At 42.3% G+C, this 20682-nt stretch overlaps 1 protein-coding gene across 2 annotated transcripts in view; it reads left to right on the top strand.

The window, feature by feature from the left end:
- The window catches only part of GRK3 (G protein-coupled receptor kinase 3), a 1062914-nt gene that overhangs the window by 717335 nt on the left and 324897 nt on the right, over positions 1-20682 (top strand). For both annotated transcript variants that reach the window (XM_086943135.1, XM_086943134.1), the window contains exon 8: positions 7816-7907. In XM_086943135.1, the coding sequence (XP_086799261.1) occupies positions 7816-7907 (92 nt within the window). The remainder of the gene's footprint in view (positions 1-7815; positions 7908-20682) is intronic.

Here is a 20682-nt window from a genome sequence, read left to right on the forward strand (position 1 = left end):
CCTATGGCACCTGCTCCATTACATCCATCTCATTAACTACCTTCATCCAGTAGCTCAAGAACATAGGTGTTTTCTGGGTTACTTGATGCAGAGAAAGAGTACTAGGACTTTCATAAATTGACTCTCATGGAGATAGTTCTGCTCAACTCCTGCAGGCAAACTTTAGTCCTCAAATTACATCCCTTGATGATGCCATTCCTTTACCGGATATGTGGCCCATGATAGCCTCTAGTTAAAGATTGAGGCATACTTTATTGCACATAAGCACTCAAGGTCTCAACTGTCTAACAGGTAGATGAGTCCAAGTAGTCCAAGTATAGGTTCCTTCCCTTGGCTGAGGGTATATCTGAACTTGTGTTAAGGGGCTGTTCTGTATCTGCAGATACTGCTAATTTTAAGACGTTGGCAAAATATCAGATACCCCAAAACTAAAGCACTCAAATAATTGCTGCATGAGCCAACTAAAAATGTGAGTACAACACCCAGATAAAATCATCAGAGACTGAATGAATGTAGTAGAAATCACTTTAGAAAGGTTGAATTCAGTTGAAATATGGGCAAATACAGACATTTGCTATGGGCCACTGTTAGCCCTGCCATCTTTGGTGTAGTTTTCCCCCAACATTTTGTCTTCAGACCTCCTGTTTTTGCTGACTTTGTTTGTGTTGCCTGTAGGACTCTGCACACTTTACCACTGCTAACCAGTGCTAAAAGTGCTTGTACTCTCCCCTTAAAACATGTTATATTGGCTTATACCCTATTGGCATATATAATTTACTTGTACGTCTCTAGTTAAGGGCACTAAATTTTCCCAGGGTCTGTAAATTAAATTCTGCTAGTGGGTCTGCAGCATTGATTGTGCCACCCACTTAAGTAGCCCTTCAATACGGTCTTAGGCCTGCCATTGCAGCCTGTGTGTGCCATTTCGACCTTTCAAAAAAAATCTTTTGCCAGGCCCAAACCTTCCTTTTTAATCTAAATTAGTCACCCCTAGGGTTGACCCTGGACAGCCCGAAGGGCAGGGTAGAATGCATTAAAAAAGTAAGTAATGTACTTTTAAATGTTGCATGTCCTGGCAGTAAAGAACTCTTGCATTACTTTTTTGCTACTACAAGGCCTACCTCTCCCATAGGATAACATCAGAGTTAACTTATTTCATTTTATTAGTGCAATTTCCAAATGGGGATAATTATTTCATGTTTGGTGTATCTGGAATCACAATTTAAAATCCTAACTTATGGTGAAGTCAGCTATAATATTGCAATTCTGAAAAAGCCACTTTGAGAAAGTTGCCATTTTCTTGCCTTAGCCATTTGGTGCCTGCATCCTGTCTCTGGGTCACATGAGTGGGAGAGAGTGACAGTTGAGCTGTGTGTATTCCTCCTAAACAGCCACATACAATCGGGAACTTGGTGTGACTGAATGGGCCATCACTGGCAGGATGGGTGGGAGGTTCTGGGCCCCGCTCCACTTACACTTGAATAGGCTGTATCCTGTCTACACACAAAAGGCTACATGCCCCCTGTAGTTAGTTTGGAGCAAAGGCCAGTCATGCAGGGCATCTGTGCACGTCAAAGGTATGCCTCTAGAAGCTTCTACCCAATTGAAAGGTACAACTGTGTATATATACTGGACCTCAGGCACCAAATCTTTGATACACTTCTTGACTTGTGGCTACTCTGCCAGGAGCACTGTGAAACAGATAATCCAAAGTGAGCTGATCATATAGTGACATGAATCTCCCTGGCCTTGTTTGAGTTAATAGTAAAGATTCTGTTGGCCATGAAAGGCAACTAAATTGGCCTACTTTCCATCTAGCTCTTTTTCATGTTGTCATCATTTGCCCGAAATCCACCCAAAGTAATATTTTAGGGCAGAGAAGTGTTTTGGGGCAGCTGCTTATTGATATTCTGCCAGGACCAACACCCTTTTTCAGAGACTTGGTAGGCCCTGGTTAATGTGTTGCTTGGTCTATGTGGAGTTGAGGGCTCTAGGCCCACATACTTTGTATATGAGTGAGAGAGACACACACCTACATAGGTTTGGTACTTAGAACTGGCACCGAGCATGTGAACTCTCGCTCTTTTATTGGAAGGGTCACCTGACCGGTGAAGTCTGTGTTGGATGGGTGTGGAGTGGGTGTATGAACCAGCCATCGTGGGAGAGGCTAGTAAAACACTAAACTGTCTCCAGCAGGATATACCAGTCTGTTTGTAATATTCCAACTAGTTGTATATGTTTTCCCATCAGCCTCACTTTTTTTAAAACTTTGCTTGGTTAATGAATCTGCCATTAGAAATAATGGGGTAACCCAGTGACCCTCAGAACCTGGGTGAGGTAATTAAGCCAAAAACAATGGTTCTGTTGGGAATCTCAATTACTTTGAGTAAAAGTATTGGATACCTCAACACAGCTATATCCCATAAGGATATAGGAGAAACACACACTGACCACACAATAGGTATACAGGTAAATCTGTTGTATTACCCTTTTTACATGTGGTTATATGTGGGGAAGTGTTGTGATTTCCTAGAAGTACTGCTGGAATCCTATGTGAACTTCCCCTCAAAAAATGATTTTACTTCACACATTGATTTATTGCCATACAAATATATTTCTGACTTTGGAGGCTTGAGGCCCCAATAATACACATCTTGTTTTAGGCTGCTTTATAGTTTATAATGAGCCAAATTACTAGAGAAATACTTTTTGAAGATCGGAGACAAGGCCTTATTATATAAGGGACATTTGTATTATGGGAGTTGAACGGCACGTGCACATTGGCTTTTCCAAAATGTTAGATATTTGGTTCTGCTTGGACTAGATAAAATGTAACAGGTATTTACCTTGAATCAAGTTGGTATGATCTACTTCAAACCTGTGTGGAGTTGTGGAGAAAACATTTGTACACATAAGCCAACTAGGTGCAACGCTAACCGTCTTCTATAAAGGTTCTTCCCTTTGTCAGTGTTATTCAGTGACATTTCCTTCTTTTCCTATAAGGTAGAAAGTACTAAAGCTCATATAGACCATATAGACTGACACTTTTGGAGCAGATAGATATGTGTGCATTTGGCAAAGATGTTGGAGTCATTGAAAAGGGAAATAAGCAGAGAAATAATGAAACATTCAGAAACAAAAATGCTAAGTTTTGTAGAAGTGACGCCACTCACCTTTTGATCCTCAGTGGCACCACAAGAAGTTATGTGCTATGACCTTTGATCCTGCTGCCATCAGAGGAAGTGATGTCATTTAAACTCTGCTTCCAGTGAAATCATAGGTACACAAAAGCTCTCATTTTTGGCCCCATTGTTTGGGCTCCCCGCCTGTCCCTACCCCAACGGTAAAAAGTTTGGGGATAAAAATCAGTAACGACCTGTCAATGCAATCTCAGATCAGCAATGTGGTGTCGGCCTGCTTCTTCCTTCTGCAGAAAATAAAAAGAATAAAAAGATTCCTTTCGATAGAAGCATTAACCCTGGTTGTTTTAGCGCTCATAATATCTCGCTTAGATTATGCTAACTCCCTTTATGTGGATATCCCGGCCTATCAAACACAGCGCCTGCAACTCATTCAAAACCAGGCTGCCAGATTAATTTTGCACCTTCCTATCCGCCTGCATGTTAAACCTTCTTTGAAGAAACTGCACTGGCTCCCTGTGAGCCAACGTGGAGTTTTCAAGCTGGGTTGTATTACATATAAGGCACTGTCAGATGCCTGCCCAAAGTTCATTTCCAACAGGCTTAAGAAATACACTCCCCTTCGCACTCTTCGATCTGCTGGTCAATCTCTATTGACCATTCCCAGATCCAGGTGTATCAAACATGGGGGCCTTTGGTTCTCGACACTTGCCCCCCAACTCTGGAACTCTATTCCCCTCTCAATACGCACTACCAGCACCTTTCCTCAGTTTAGAAAGCAACTTAAAACTTGGCTCTTCCAACAAGCCTACCCCAACTGAACCTCTGTTTTATCAGGAGCTCGTCCACACCAGCGCCAAGAAACCTACCCGGTGAACGTTGCGCTCTATAAATATTTTTAACATTAACATTAACAAATATAAACAGTGCAAAATTAATAAAAATTAGTAAAATCAATTCTATTTCAGAGAACTTTACGCCTACGGCCCTTACTCCTTTGGAGTGTCTAAAGTTTATACCAATAGAGTACATTTTACTATGTTGCAGTAATTCTGCCAGTCTGCCCACATCTAAAGGCAGGCAGGCCGTGAGTTTTGGGAAGAGGATACTCCATCCCCGTTGCAATGCAGTACCCTCTCCGTCAAACCCTAAATCAATCCCACAGTCTCAAACTTCCCAATAGAGCTTTCCCATATGCAATATTGTTCTTAAAAGCCCAGTGGGGCCTTCTCATGCCCAGATTTTAACTTGAATGCCCAGGGGAGGCTTCCCATCAGTAAGTTACTCCTCTAATATTCAGTGCAGCCTGGAGTTGGCTTTAAATACCCCTTATGCCGTTTAATGCCTTCAAAGCCAAGAGTAGCCTCCGCTTGCAGAAAAGTGTACTCAGTTGCGTAATACAAAGTCCCAATGCTGTGGGCATGCCTCATATTCATCTAGAAGGCTCACTAAGTACAGATATGACCCTCAACTGTAAGCCACATGCGGAATCATGTTAGCATACATGTATGCAGCCTTAGAAAGCCTAGTACTGCTTCCTCACTGTGGCGATAAATGTAATTGCTTTTTGCCGGCTCACTGGGCATAGCCATGACCTAAAATGCTGAGATCAGTTTTCCAATACCCAGGCAACCGCCTCCAACATGCACGTGTCCAAAATCCCCAGAAGAGCTTGGCATTCTTATCAAAGGACGCATGATGACAACACTAACACTATTACTCCAACCTCAATTTCTTTAATACATTTTGCTGAGTGACAGTTAAAAAACTTCAACAAAAGCAGTATGACAAATCCTCTGCGTTGTATGCACTTGGTTTCAAAACCTATATGATGTTATCTTAAATATAGGTTGAATTCTCCTTCAAAAACATCTTGAAACACCCAGCATAACTTTTGCATCTTCTGCAGAGCACAAAATCAGGAGTTCAGCACCCTGTGCAACTGATGTTGCAGCACTAGTAGTGTGGTATCAATGTGGCATTGCAGAGCATCATCTCTTTTTACATCCTTATCTGTTTGTTTGCCTATTTTACCACCCCAGCTCCAGGAACAGGCTTGCCACAGTGCATACATTTGAAGACTATCTAGCACCTCTAGCTCTCTCACTACCTAAGGCGTGTTAGACACTCTCAATGACTTATCTAATAAGAACTCCAGAACCCTCAACACTTTGGAGACATATGCTTTGCTGCATCTCTGAATCCTCAGAGACAATCCTGGCACCAACTAGCCATCTCAATTTCCAAGTCCATCCAGCAACTCTAAGTCTTCCAGTATGTCAGTGACTCCACTCTCAAGGGCCACTTAATCTTTTCAGGCATCATTTGAAAATGCGTCTCTGTGGAAACATGAGCCTCCTCAATCTTCAGAACTATTCATGCCAGTGCTTCTTGTCACTCTCCGTAGTGGATGATAATAGGCTCACTGCCTGTCCTGTCTGCCCCCTGGAGGAGGTATGCACTCACCTGCATACCACAGCTTGATGCATATGCAACGCCCATGGAAGTTTGTCATCCACAAAGAGCTTTTAGGTGGGTGGGAAATGGGAGGCAAAATTGCAGCAAATGGCCTGATGTCGGATGGTGGTGCCACGCTCACAGGATTGTTTCCTTTTCTTCCATCTGACATGGAAGAACATAACGCTCCAGTCCTTTACCTCTCAACTTGTCTGCCTGTAGCAAACAAGTGGCTGCTGAGGAACGAAAGGAGAGGAAAGAGGTGGGAGGTGTATCTTCTCATGCCTCCCTTGGCGATTGACAACCTTAAAGGTCCTAGTGATAGATGTGTGAACAAAGAAGTCTAGCACAATTCTTACAGCCCTGTTTATCACCTGCTCATGGTGCTTTCTTGCCACCTGTGGGTAAGAGATCACAAGAAAACATGCAGTGTAACCTGGGCAGTGCCAGTGCGGCTGCCCCTCGTCACCCCTTAGGGCCAAAATATGACATGGTGGAGCGGTAGCGCAGGTTTGTCAACCGCCTCGCCACCGCTCCGCCAAAGGTCACTGCTGCCTGCCAAACTACAACCACTTTTTGGTCTGGCAGGCAGGCGGTGTGTCTTTCTAAAGCAGCAGTGCTTTTGAAAGAGGCACACGGGGTTCCTTCACGGCATTGACTTGAAATTCTATGCTGTGCAGGAACCTTAGTGCATGCTCATGGGGGGGGGGCACATGTTGTGCCCCCCTGATGGCATCCCCAGGATGAGGGGGCAGAGGGCCCCTTTTTTCAGCACTGCCAGCCTTTTCATGGAGGAAAGACCTTCATGAATCTGCTGGCCGGCCCGAAACTTGTAATATGCATGGTGGTTCTGCAGCTGCACCACCTGCATATTACATAGCCCCTGACCGCCAAGGCCACCAACCGGGTATGGCAGTTCCCTGGCGGAGCCAGTGGTCCAATTACAGTCCAACTGCCCAAGTCGTAATTGGGTGGTCAGACCGCTGGTGTGGCGGTGTCTGGGACGCCACCGCCGTTCCACTACGGGTCCGGCTGTCCAGACTCGTAACTTGCCCCTCAATATTGACCCTGAAATAGTAATTCCAGTTTGCTGCTTTTTCACTGTGGGACAAACATCAACACAGTGTAGGTGCAGGTGTTTTCCCAGTGGTTTTATCGCTTTTTTTTGTCTTTTCCCTACTTACCTATTTTTTGGCTGCTTTTTTGTGTTGCGGTGGAGCAGTGGACAGCAGTTCTTTTTTATGTACTGTGACCCAGATGTAGATAGGTGTCCGTCTTGTTTTATATAAAAATAAAAATCCCAGTTGGCAGAAATATCCATAGAGTGATGATCCTCTCTGGAAGATTACTTGTTACAATGTTATATGTTTTAATGTTTGAATCCGAACATTCTGTTTATGATAAGTAAACTACGTTTAGTAAATTATGACTGTTTAATATGAAAAATATATGTAATAGTTTGTGTACTTTTTCTATGCTGCAATTAATGTGTCTTAAAAAGCGAACCATGAAATATATAATACTATCAAACAGCATAACTCGCTTTCACTTGAAGAGAGCTTTATTAAAATCATGTTTCATTTGCTGTGAAGTACATGGTTCCTTTCCAGTCCAGTGACAAATGTTTCAAGTAGTAAAACCATTTGCAGAGCCCAAGTTGAAAATGAATTGATTCCTTAAATTGGATATTTCAAAGACTGGAAATAAATTATGTTGATGTGCCTACCTTACTGTCTGGATGAAGTAATTTGCCTATTCATAGGCACTCACTGAAAAATCTCTTCCGTGTACAGTGTTTCACTGTTACCAAATGAAAATGTATATGACACTTTACTTTTTTATGGTATCAAGCTTGGGGAGAGGATGTAACCTTATGGCTAGCGTGGTCGACGTCGAAGCTAGGGAACTGGGTTCGAGTCTCGGCAACGACGCTCAACATCCTGTGATTTTGGGCAAATCACTCCATCTCCCCGTGCCTAACAAAAATGAATGTGTACTCATGTAACGAAACTGGTGCTGTGTAAAGCGCTCTGATACCGATATCTTCGGGTCTAGTTCGCGCTATATAATAAAACTCTAAAAAAAAAAAAGTGTCTTGGACTGGAATTAAGGAATTGCCTTGTTTTTTGCACCTCAAAACCGCAGCAGCAATTACGTAACATTTTTTTAATTCTGAATATGGCAATTAAAGAGTTGATTTATCATTTTTATTCCACAGTTAACAATGAACGACTTTAGTGTCCATCGAATAATTGGCCGAGGAGGGTTTGGTGAAGTCTATGGTTGTCGGAAAGCTGACACTGGTAAAATGTAAGTTTTAAGTGATGTTTTTGCAAGGTCAACTATCATAATTTGCATTTGCTCTCAAGTGATTACTCATAAATTTGAAGAATACATTTCCCAACTTTCTTGTTTGTAATATCAATCTCAGAATTATCCCTGAAATACTCTTAACAGTGGTATTTTTCTGTCTGTGTTTTTATTTATAAGTTGCATGTCTGCAGATTTTTCTATAGGTGAAAACTGTTTTGACTGTAATGTCTTTTGTATGCATATCGTTCCCATACACCCACATTAAATAGGGTTCGTTCCCTAGTACCTCCTTAAATCACGCTTGTACCAGCCCTTATTTTCAAGCGTCATGAGAAGAGATATGCAAATATCCTCATGTGTTTGTAGGCAGATACTCCCAGAAATACAAAGCTTCTCCAAAACCGCAAATGCAAAGGTTTTTAAAGCTTTTATGCAAAGACTTTTAATTAAACAGATATAATGGTTTTTTTTTAAGGAGGAAAGCTTTGGAAGACCAGTTTTAAACATGTTCTAAGATGACTCCCATGTTTATTCAACATTGTGTGTGTAACTCACGAAAGCTGTCCACTTTCTATGTCTAAATGTAAACATGTATTCAAATGTAAAAATGTTTGATGCTCACCATCGTGAACAAGGCTGTGTCTGGCAGCCGAAACGCGTAGATGTTTGAGTTGCTCACAGTTACATAAACCACAGTAAAAAATCCACAGGTGTGCCAATATCATCTTTTGCTAAAACGAGGGGAATTTGTTCATATATATATAGCAGAAGGGCTCTCAGCCTTCTTCAACCATAGGTCTGTTCAACTGTCATTCAGATTTTGCTAACGCCCACTTCTGCATATAGCATGGAGCAGTAGATCAGCCCACTTCAGCCACTGACTTCCCTCAGGTTGAGTGACGACATTTTATCCCTTTCACCAACTGCCTTAAACCTGCTTCTTTTCGGTGCCATGAAGTAGATGCCAAAAGAACAATTGATGGACAGAATGCAGAACAATGTCATACATTCACCCCAGTACAGAGATATAGGCCTAAACCATTGTTTTTTGCTCCCCATGCCATTTCAGTTTGAACCTAGCCATATGCAAATCAGTCTTGATCCTGCTTCCTATGTGAACAGTCCAGCCTGAACTGCCAGGCTAGGTACTCTCTGGAATGGAAACAAGCCTCCTAGGACCGATTTTTGGGTTTCACCCCTCATCAGCCAGGCTAGCTTGACTCCAGTGGCATGGAGAGCATGGGAACCACATCTGGGCCTACCAGTCCCACTCTGGGTGACAAATGCAAAAAGAACAATTGATGGACAGAATGCAGATCAATGTCATACATTCACCTCGGTACAGAGAGCTGGGCCTAAATCCATGTGTTTTGCTCCCCTTGCCATTTCAGTTTGAACCCAGCCATATGTAAATCAGTCTTGGCCCTGCTTCCTGAGGAAACAGTCCATCCCGAACTGCCAAGCCAAGTCCTGCCTGGTCTAGAACCAAGCATCCTAGGACCGGTTTTGGGGTTTCACCCCATATCAGCCAGGCTAGCTTAACTCCAGTGGCATGGAGAGCACAGTACCCATGTCTGGACATACCCGTCCCACTCGGGGAAACAAATGCAAAAAGAACAATTGATGGACAGAATGCAGAATAATGGCATACATTCACCCCAGTACAGAGATCTGGGCCTTAATCAATTGTTTCTTTGCTCCCATGTCTTATGATTTTAAACGAGCCATATGCAAATTAGTCTTGACCCTGCTCTCTATGGGAACAGTCCAGCCCGAACTGCCAGGCCAGGTCAGGTCCTCCCTGGACTGGGAATAAGCATCCTAGGACTGGTTTGGGGGTTTCACCCCTCATCAGCCACGCTAGCTTGCCTCCAGTGGCATGGAGAGCACGGGACCCACGTCTGGGCATACCCGTCCCACTCAGGGTGACAAATGCAAAAAGATCAATTGTTGGACAGAATGCAGAACAATGTCATACATTCACGCCAGTACAGAGATCAGGGCCTAGATCAAAAATTAACACTGGGGAAGCATACCTCCACTACTGCTGGGGCATGCTTTCACACACTCAGTCTCCTTCGTAGAGTCTTTCCTCTCCTGCCACTATGTGGAAAACCCTGATCCAGGCATTAGTCTTAAGCCGCCTGGACTCCTGCAATGCTTTGCTGATTTTAGCTAAGAAAACCTCCATAAAAAACACTACAGGTAGTCCAGAACACTGTGGCCCGCTTGGTGACCAATGCCCCTCCCAGAACAGCTTCTCTGCCTCTACTCCAAAAACTGCACTGGCTTCTGGTGCGGAAGAGGATTCAATTTAAGATCTGTTGTAATGTTTACAAATATTTAAACAATCTGGGTCCTAGCTATCTGTCAGATAAGTTGGCCAGATATATTTCATCTAGGCCCCTCCGGTCAGGGTCCAAAGCTCTTCTCCATATCCCACATTTTAAAAAGGTTCCATGGGCGGCAAATACTTCTCCCACCTAGCTCCACTCTACTGGAACCAACTCCCCATTCATTTATGCCAATGCGCTAACTTCCTGGTTTTTAGAAATCTGGTGAAAACCACACTGTTCTGATTCATCTCTCCTTGGTTAGCAATGGCTTTCATAGCGCGGAGATACCTCTGATGGGGTGATTCGAGTGCTTTATAAATAAATAAATAAAAACAAATAAATAAGTAAGGCTTCTTATGGGAGCTATATTGCCATCTCTCATTCTGCTGCCAATGTGCATCTGCTGCAGTTCATTCCTTGTCAGCTCTACTGTTTTGCCCTATGTCAGCTGCATTGTGGTTTACAAGACAAACAACTGTTGAAACTTTCTTCGTATCCGATCTGGACCCCTTCGGAAGTGCCACTTAATGATGCAATACATATTTATTCCTCTCGGTCTGTTTTCGTAGTGAGAGGTGCTGCAGAATGGTTTTAGAGTTCAGATCAGCAGTGTAAGTAAAGCTTACACTTGAGAAGGGCTGCCTGTGACACTGGCCTCATTCTATGGCCATGGTCCTGGGAGATAGGGACCCAGGACCTGATGAGGCTCCCCCTCCACTTTACAAAAATGGCTTTCTGTGATGGGGTCCCCAGGGCCTACTAAGGCCCGGGTAGAAGGCCCACATGGCTCACGTGGATCGCAACATGGTCTTGACTCCATGCGGGCGGAGGGGGATTGGCCACAAGCGGGGGGTTGACACCACATATGGTAACTCATTACTCTATGATAAAAAAAACACTTGAAATTCACTAAAAAAAACAAAGATTAGATTTACGTTATAGTTATGTGAAATGTTCAGTAACAACATAATGTTTTAAATTCTAAAAACCACTGAAATTCACCAGTTCTAGTTATCTCAAGAAACTATAACTTGTGCACTAAGGTAAGTATAACTCACGCCCTCGCCATGCACTGATAATTACCTCACATATTACAGCACTTATGACATCATTGATAATAACACTGTAACGTTGGCAATGTAATGAGTGATGAGAAAACTGTGCATGGCGGTTCACTAGTTATAGCTACCTTTAGGGCACGAGTTATAGTAGTTTGAGATAACTATAACTGGTGAATTTCAGTTGCTTTTAGGGTTTAAAAGTTTATATTATTACTGAACATTTCGCCTAACTATATCAATACCTTGGATTTTTCAGTTAATATATATATATATATATTTATGTACATATATATTTTGATGCATATGCACTGTAGAAAATGATTTCAGATCTCTTGAGAATTAGGAACTATCTTTGTATAGTAAATTATTTTTTTTATACATCTTTTTATTATTTCAAAAAAAAAAAAGAAAAGGACATATTGGGTGCCATACATTCAATCATAATAATAAGGTGAACAGGTACGATTAACAGGATAGATGTGGATCGAGAGAACCTACGCTAGTGATGACGAGGCAGCGTTTTAAACAGTACAATCAACAACATAACTTGAGCGCAAGTCCTCAGAGTCCGTCACCCCCTAGAATCAGGATAGTAAAAGAATTCTGGCCCCCAGATACTGGAATATAATCAAAATCAGGATGATTCACAAATATTTACTTATCAAAAAAAGGGAAGCTAATAGAAAGAAATAAAAGAAAAAGAATATACAATACAAAAACCCCTTCCCCCCACCCTGCACCCCTGCATATGGCTTCCGCCTAACCCCAACTAGCAGTGTGCCTGTCGCCCCATCTTACTAAATACTAAAAGTAGAAAATGGAGGAGGGCACCGTCGTATGTGCCCCCGGTCCCCCCTCCCCCCGCCAGAACCAAGCATCCCTTGTAATGGAACCACAAATCTATAGGGAAGCCCATACAGAGCAAAACAGGGGAATCTGTTGACACCGCCCAACCTCCTGTAAGCACAACGGTAGCAAATCCCACATTCATTGGGGCCACGATATCAAACCCAGCCAATCAGTCTCATCCTTGGCCCTTCCGATCAGTCGTGCGAACCCCTTCCGGTCGAACCGCCGCCTCCGCAGGTCACAGTGCGAAAAAGTTCAGCAAAGTTCATCCTGAGACGAATGAAAGATGTTAAGTCATTGAGAACCCCATCAGCACTGAAGATCCTCCTCACCAACATTAACTCCCAACGTTGTTTCCTCCGCAATCGTAGTGAAACTGCCAGGGAGGGGAAAGACGCAGTTCCCAACAGGAGTCTCCGGAAAGGGAGCATCGATTAGTCCTCCCATAGTCAGCAGCGATGTTAGGCTTAGTGATCCGTTCAAAACACCAAGCTCGCGGTTTTCAACCAGCACACTGACCAGAGGCTTCGACACCTCTCGCTGCACGGGGCCCACATCCTCCGTTAAAATGACCATCGTGGGAATCTTAGCTCGCTTTAATTCTTGCAATGGAGCAGAGTCCGGTTTCATACGCCCTGTCTCAAACGTACCAGCAATCATTTTGTGGACACGGGCTTCCACCTACGAATGAAGTACCTCAATGGCTGCCAGTACAATCCTCAGCGACGGTTCACACTCCGCCCGTCCCACCTCTCCTCTCTCGGTATTGACCATATTCAGTTCCCCATGAGAGCCTAGTCTTTTCGGGGGAGCAGGCAAGAGCGGAACGGACAGCAGCGGAGGTCAACTTATCGTTCACCACGGCAGCGATCTGCACTCCGCTACACAGGCGAAGCTCCCGGCCCAACGAACACCGGCGGGTAGCAAACTGGGTCTCCGGGTCAGGGACCTCCGCCCACAGCCTCAGTTGTGCCTCGTCACCCATCCTTCGATTTTAACCAGCTCAGATGACCGCCATCAAAATCGGGCAAAGACAACCTTCACAGCGATAGACCGGACCTTGCCTAGCTCCCACGGCCGATGTTGTTCAACTGTAACCCAGCTGGGCCAGTACTCGAGGCCCCGGCTAACAAGCTGGGCTAGGCCGCAAACTGAAACACGACGTAACTCCATCAATCAAGCCAGTAAAATTCTTGGGAATGCACCATCAGACTGTACGCCGGTTCAACCAGACGGAGGTCGGGCATAAACACAGGATTAATGACAGGATCTTCTGGCAGGAGACGGAGGTAGGCGGAGCCGGGAGCCTAAGCAGCCATCTTGTTTGCTAGCGTAGCTCCTCCGTATAGTAAATTCTTATTTGTATAATTTTGCATTGTACACATTCTCAAGAAATCATAAAATGCAAAATATAGAAGCTGCTGATCCATTTGCATTTTATAATATGCTAGACTGAGTTGTTATTTAAAATTGTATTGTATTAATGCATGCACAGTTTACATCATGATATTTTGCTGCTTAAAATTGACATAGGAAATATCGTTTGAGGATTGTTTTCTAGGTGCTTTATTGTTGCCTACATTTTGCACAACGTAGCTGCTAATGAATTTCCACTTTAGATTGAAAAATGATGCTTCTTTAAATAAGATTTATGAATTACTCCGATTTCACTATATCACTACTATCAACCTTCCCTTCCTCTTTTGCACAACTCAGCTGCTAATGCATTTGCACGTCAGATTGATAAATGCTGCTTCTCTGAATTAAATTCATGAATTACCCCGATTGCAATCCATCCCTACCATCATCTTTACCTTCCTCTTTCCTCTCTTCCATTTCTTGTTCTTCTTTTCCTCCCCACCTCTCTTTTTACATAAGACGTACTGTATTGCAATTTGCTAAACATGAACGTCAACAAATATAGTTGCTCTGTATAAGAATTTCTTTATCATCAATAGTACTTTACTGTGATTTGGAATTGAGATAGAGATGAAATAATTTAAAACATTAAATAAGAAATAAGCAAAATTAGGTTGCCCGTGCCAACTTTCTGCAAGGCTTGTAAAGTTGAAGTCAAGTTTTATATTGTAAATTAATGTACTTTACATAAAATTCTAATGTAAACATGGCAGACATTACTTGTCAAAGAAAATAACAATGTGTGGTCTAGTTGTTTTAAATACATGTAAAAATGTATGATGGACTTAGTTCATGGGCACTAGAAAGAGGACAAGCAAGATGGCTCGACTTTATGGTCCTATGGAAGGCAAGTTCCAAAATGTGCCGACTGTCCCTTGTGAGATGCACTGGTGAATCAATAATAACATTTAAAGAATTTCAGCCCTGCGGTGCAGTTTCTGATTCCTGTCTACATTGGAGACTTGAGTAATGGAGTCATAAAAAAAAAATATATATATATATATATATATCCACAGATTTCTTCTTTCCACGTTCGGTAGAATAAAGACCACGGCACAGCAACAGATGGATTTCAGCGCTTTATTTACACACCAGTGCAAAAAATAACGTGCATCAAATGGACGGTCTACGCGTTTCGGCTCCTGCCTTCCACTGGACCATAGAGTCCCTGGGTCTAGACCTTACTTATATAGTGCAAATAGTGTAAGTACCCTCTACCATTTCCATGGTTTTCTAGACCAACCCAACCCAGCATAGTGTATATACATGGCAAGTACATGTAAAAAGGTATATACACAAATATGTACAATCAACGTAAAGTACATTAGTCAAAAGTCCAAGACCATATGAAAATAAAGTATTATAGCATTCCATGGTCTGTTTTACATATCACTGCGCATATAATTGTAAAGGTATATACATAACTATGTACAATCAACGTAAAGTACAACAAAGTTTTTTGACCAAACATTCAAAATAAAGTATTATCAGGTTTCATGGTCTGGTTCTTACATGTGGTGCGCAAGTTTAGTGTAAAGTACCCCTTTGTAAAGAACCGTAGATTTTCTATAAAATAAAGTATATACAAAAATCCTTATTTACATTTAGATCCATCCCCTATAAGAATGTTAATTTGGAGGATCACTTTGAGTTAAAGATGGTTATAGTTTCTAGAGAAACAATCAGTTTCTAAAGTTTTTACTAGAAGAGAATTTAGGTCTTTACGCTAAATAGGTTGTTGCAAAGTTCACAATAAAGTATCTACAGTATATCTCCAGGATTGAATTTCAAGACAGTATAACACGTCATTATCAAGGTATCACATGACCTATCGTATATAGCTTGATGTACCATCTCGACCAACCTTGCTGTGCAAACAACCATAGTTCATGTGAAGTACTTATATTCCCAGCCTTTTCTCTTCTAAACATCCAACTATTATTGAACTACCAACCATCATTCCTTTCCATTCATTATCTTCTCAGAAGGGGATGTTAGGATTCTAAATGATTTACCGGTTCAGAGTCAATTAATCATAACATGTACACATTCCAGTATTAAGGGACAACATTTTCCATACTCTTAAGGGTTTCCACAGGTTTGAAATCAAAGTGTTATTAAATTATCTTGGATCAGGAGGTCAAATCACAAATGTACATACAGTTCGGCGTCCAAATTATGACCAAACGGTGCTTCAGTTCCCATACTGAGTATCATTCTCGATTCTAGGCGTCTTAGTAATTGTAACTGGTCACCGCCTCGTTCTGGAAGTTTGCACAGTTTTATTCCAGAATATTTCAAAAGGGTGGTGTCACTCTGATGGTGTTGTGCAAAGTGTGTGGCCATTGGGTAACACGGGTCCTTGTTTTTTATCGCCCTTAGATGTTGTAGTATTCTCAATTTGAGTTTATTTACAGTGCTCCCAATGTAGTATTTGCCACAAGGGCATTGAAGTCTGTAAATTACACACTTAGAATCACATGTGATATGGTCATAAATGGTTTCTTTTCTGCCATCTTGTAGTAGATAAGATTTGATATTCACCCCATGTTCACAGGCTTTACATTTATGGCATTTCCAGAAGCCAGGTGTTGTGAGCCATCTCTGTTTTTTCTCCTCCCGCACTACTAGATGACTTTGTGTTAGGATGTCTCTCAGGGAGGAGGTTTTCCTGTATGTTATACTGGGATGTTTTGTCAGACTCTCATTTAAGGTGTTGTATATATATATATATATATAGTTATATTCAAATTTATATTTGTCGCTACAAAAACAAAGGTTTAAGTTACTATAGTATAATAAAGATGAACCATAACTAATGGCATTCCGTGTTTTTTATCATTTCTCAGAACACCTTCTTTTCTTTTGAAACTTCCTCTTGAACTCAAAGCAATCTTTTGACAATTGCAAAAGTATATTATTCTACTTGTTCTACTATCACCTACACTAAACGAATCCCTGTATAAGTTGTCTTTTATTTGTGTGCCATTTATTTATTTTATAATTTATTGAGCGCGCAGCTACCCGGAGGTTTCCCGGCGCTAGGGCAAACTGAACGGTGAGAGGGAGGGAGGAGCATAAGAACGTAATATTAGTTGTTAAAGAGCCAAGTTTTTATTCCCTTACGGAATTTCATAAAGCACAATTCAGTGCGCAGGGATTGAGGAAGAGAATTCCATGAGGATGGGGCCAGCAGGGAAAACGAGCGTCCTCCCATCTTGGCTCTGTTGGTGCGCGGAATCTTACATTTATTCTGCGTCGAGGACCTAAGTGTGCGGGGGGGGGGATATATTGCTGCACCAGAGCAGAGAGATAGCGAGGGGCTCTACCAGTCATGATTTTGTGCATGTAGCAGAGTGCTTTGAAGTTGACTCTGCTTTCAATCCGCAACCAGTGCAGATTCCGCATATGGTGAGTGACTGAGGATCTGGCAGGAAGGTGACAGATCAGGCGGACAGCCATATTCTGTACCACCTGGTACTTCTTGATTACCTCTTTAGCGGCACCTAGGAGCAGGATGTTTCCATAGTCCAGGCGTGAGATGACAAGAGCCTGGACTACAGTCCTCAAGGTGTCCGCAGGCAGCATCCAGGTGATCTTTCTCAGCCACCTGATGATGGTAGTACAGGTGGCTGAGACTTTCACAGCGTGTTGTTTGAAAGTAAGTTGGTTGTCGAAGATCACACCAAGATTGCGGGCAGACACCGATGGAATGGGTAGAGGACCCATCTCCGGAGGCCAATGGTGTGGGACCCAGAGAGAGGTGTCTGGGCCAAACAGGAGCAGCTCTGTTTTGTCCCCATTTAGTTTTAGTTTGTGCTTCAGCATCCAGTCCGAAATATGTTTCAGCCCAACTTGGAGAGAGGAAGTGGGGAGGTTTTTATTGGTGGAAAGAGAGTAGATGACTTGAGTGTCATCAGCGTAGAAATAAATTGTGAGGCCAGCCTGTTCCGCCAGGAAAGCAAGAGGCCTCACGTACAGGTTAAAGAAAAGGGGACTAAGGATAGACCCCTGGGGAACACCGTGAGAGGAAGGGAGAATAGATGAAACAGATGTGGAAGAAAAAACTTGAAACGTGCGTTCAGAAAGAAAATTAGTGATCCAGGCCAGGGCGGTACCACCGACACCGATTGCCTCCAGGGTGGACAATAAGATGGAGTGGGAGACGGTGTCAAACGCGGCACTCAAGTCAAGCAGGATGAGTGCCACCGTCTCACCATTATCCACTTGGCGTCTGATGGTTTCTGACACGCCAAGGAGAGTAGTTTCAGTGGAGAAGCCAGCCCTGAAACCGGATTGAGAACTATGAAGAAAATTGGTGGATTCAACAAAGGAGTTAAGCAAAGAATTAACATGTTTCTCCAGAATCTTAGAAAAGCAAGAAAGCAAAGAAATAGGGCGAAAATTGGAAGGATTTTTGGGGTCTGCGTTGCCCTTTTTTAGTAATGGTACCACCATTGCGTGCTTCCATTCATTTGGAACAATCGCTTCTGTTAGGGAAGCGTTCAGGACATCCAAAATAATGTGAAGTAGGGCTGGGTCAAGGGAACTCAGAACTTGAGGGGGCAGAGGGTCAAGGGGGGAACCACATTTGATGTCCTGGAGATACTTTTTTAGAAGCGCGGGGGAGATAGGATCCCAAGCGTGAAGTGGAGTGGTGGTAAGCAAAGAGCGGGGAGTAGTAACCGGGGGAGAGTTGCAAGGATCTTGAGCAACGTGAGTTGAAGCGGCTGGAGTAGTATTAAAGATGGCATAGATTTTGTCAATTTTTTCAAGAAAGAAGTTGGCTAGAGCGTTACACTGGGCCGTGTCTAGACAGGGATCCTTAGGAACAGAAGAAGCACCTGAGAGCTCCTTGACTATTTTAAAGAGGGCCTTGGGTCTATTTTGAGCTGTAAGTATGGTGCTGTTGGCAAAGTTAGCTCTAGCGGTGTCACATGCCGCATGGTAGGTTTTAAGAGCGGACCTGTATTTTGCTTTATGCTCAGGGTTATAATTTGAACGCCAAATCCGTTCTAGTTTTTTGCAGTTGGATTTTTCAAGGCGGAGGGAGTCATTAAACCAGGGTGCCGGGGGGTGATGAACTTGAGATTTGTTTTTTTGGGTAGAGAGGCAGGAGTCCAAAGCAGTAGTTAACCATGATCTAACAGCAGGTAGCTCTTTGATAGTCATGTTGGAGACCGAAGGTTTGGAATTGGCAAGGAGAGAATTTAATTTATTTAGGTCTAGACGTTTCCAGTTCCTACTAGCTTTATGAAGAGGGTCTGGCCTGAAGGAAACAGCTTCGCACGTTTTAATCGAGAAATTAACAATAAAATGATCTGACCAGAGAACCGGGGTAGAGGATTGATAGGAGATGCCAGTCAAGTTGGAAATGATGGGATCTAGAAGATTACCGGCCTTATGAGTAGGGTCGGAATTAAGGAGATGTAAGTCTAAAGCTTCAAGATCCTGTATAAGGCGTTTAGCAATGGCACAAGAGACAGAATTAAAATGGATATTTAAATCCCCAACAATAGTGAAGTTGGTAGATTGTGCTAAAAAAGGGGCGATAAGTTCAGGAAATGAAGCAGCCCTGCAACTAGCTGAGCCTGGCGGGCGGTAAATCAGGGCACCGGTCAGGGTAAACTGAGGAGAGAGAGTCAATTTAAACAGGCCTGTTTCACAATTTGGAAAGTCTAGGTCTTCCCATTTACAAGAGAATTCTCTCTTGAAGATGATAGCAATTCCCCCGCCGTCTTTATGTGCTCGATTTCGTCCCACATAGGTGTAATCATTGGGAAGAGCCATGGCGACATCATAAAGAGATGGTCCACTGCAACAATAGCCATGTTCTCCTACTTCACTTTTTGTTTTTTAGGAGTTGTGTATAATACTAGTGCATGCCACTGCAGAATGCAAGAAAGGATGGCCAAACAAGTAGATACTGTAGGATATAAAATGTATGTAATAGAAGTATGGATTTAAATGACCATTATGGACCGCACACCTCTACCCAAATGATACCAGAAATCCACCTTTCATAAATGTTAAAACAAAACAAAAAAATCCTTTTTTGGAGAGAAACAATGACTAGTAGATAAAAAGTATATCAAAAGTATGTTATTCATGTTGTAGAAAAAAGTTTATTCTTCAAAATTCCAAAATTCGATACAGAAAACTCACTACGTCCAATTTCCCTACACAATGGTTTCATAGCATTCATCTAGATTCTATCTGCACAAATTATTCCACTGTCAGAGGATATTACAACATTTTAATTGATTCATTTTTGCTTCATATTTCAGCATGTTCTACATAATAACTGTATCCAAAAAGTTGCCCTTCTTTTGATGCAAAGATTCAGTTGCATTCAGTCCTCGTCAAGATTAGTTAACTCTATTCAGATAGTTTTACTCAGTTACGAATCATTAGCATATGATAGAGGCACAGCCAGCATGTTTTGCAGCTACATCTGCTTCTTCAGGGCTATACAATATCAAATAATACAGTGCAAAAGAAGCAATATATATATATGTATATACATACCTGCAATTTAAATCTGCTGACTTTGTATTTGCTGTAGCACTAAAATTACTCTATATTCCATATATAGAGAGGCAGGCGGCAGTTTGAATTACATTCCTAGATACACTTCCAAAGAGACTAATGTGTAAACACAGCTAGATATAGGAACATGCGTTCTTTCCGACCCTTCAATTCACAAATGTTGCATTGTTTCCACATATACATTCTGCTCTTCTCTTTTATTCATCCACTCATTCACCCATCTTCTTTATGTCAGGTTTCACGTCCATTTATTATTTCATCTGCATATATATATATATATCTTCCTATTCATTCCTTCAGTTGTAAACTCATTCATTGTCTTTCCTGGTTTGGTTCTGTATGATAGTTGTCCTGTGGCTAGTTAGCACTGGGAAGCCCTTCTGAGTACCCATGCAGTCCATAAATCCAGGAGAATAGAATATAATTTGGAAGTCTTGACTGTGCCCAAGCAGCATTTGAATAAACTGAAAGTAGACATTTTAGTTCCAGCAGCGAATGTAATTAGTGATTTGCATGGTTTTGATATTTATTTTTTTGCGTTTCAAGTACCTTTTACAG

This window comes from Lissotriton vulgaris, chromosome 11, assembly GCF_964263255.1.
Source record: "Lissotriton vulgaris chromosome 11, aLisVul1.2, whole genome shotgun sequence".
Taxonomy (NCBI): Eukaryota; Metazoa; Chordata; class Amphibia; order Caudata; family Salamandridae; genus Lissotriton; species Lissotriton vulgaris.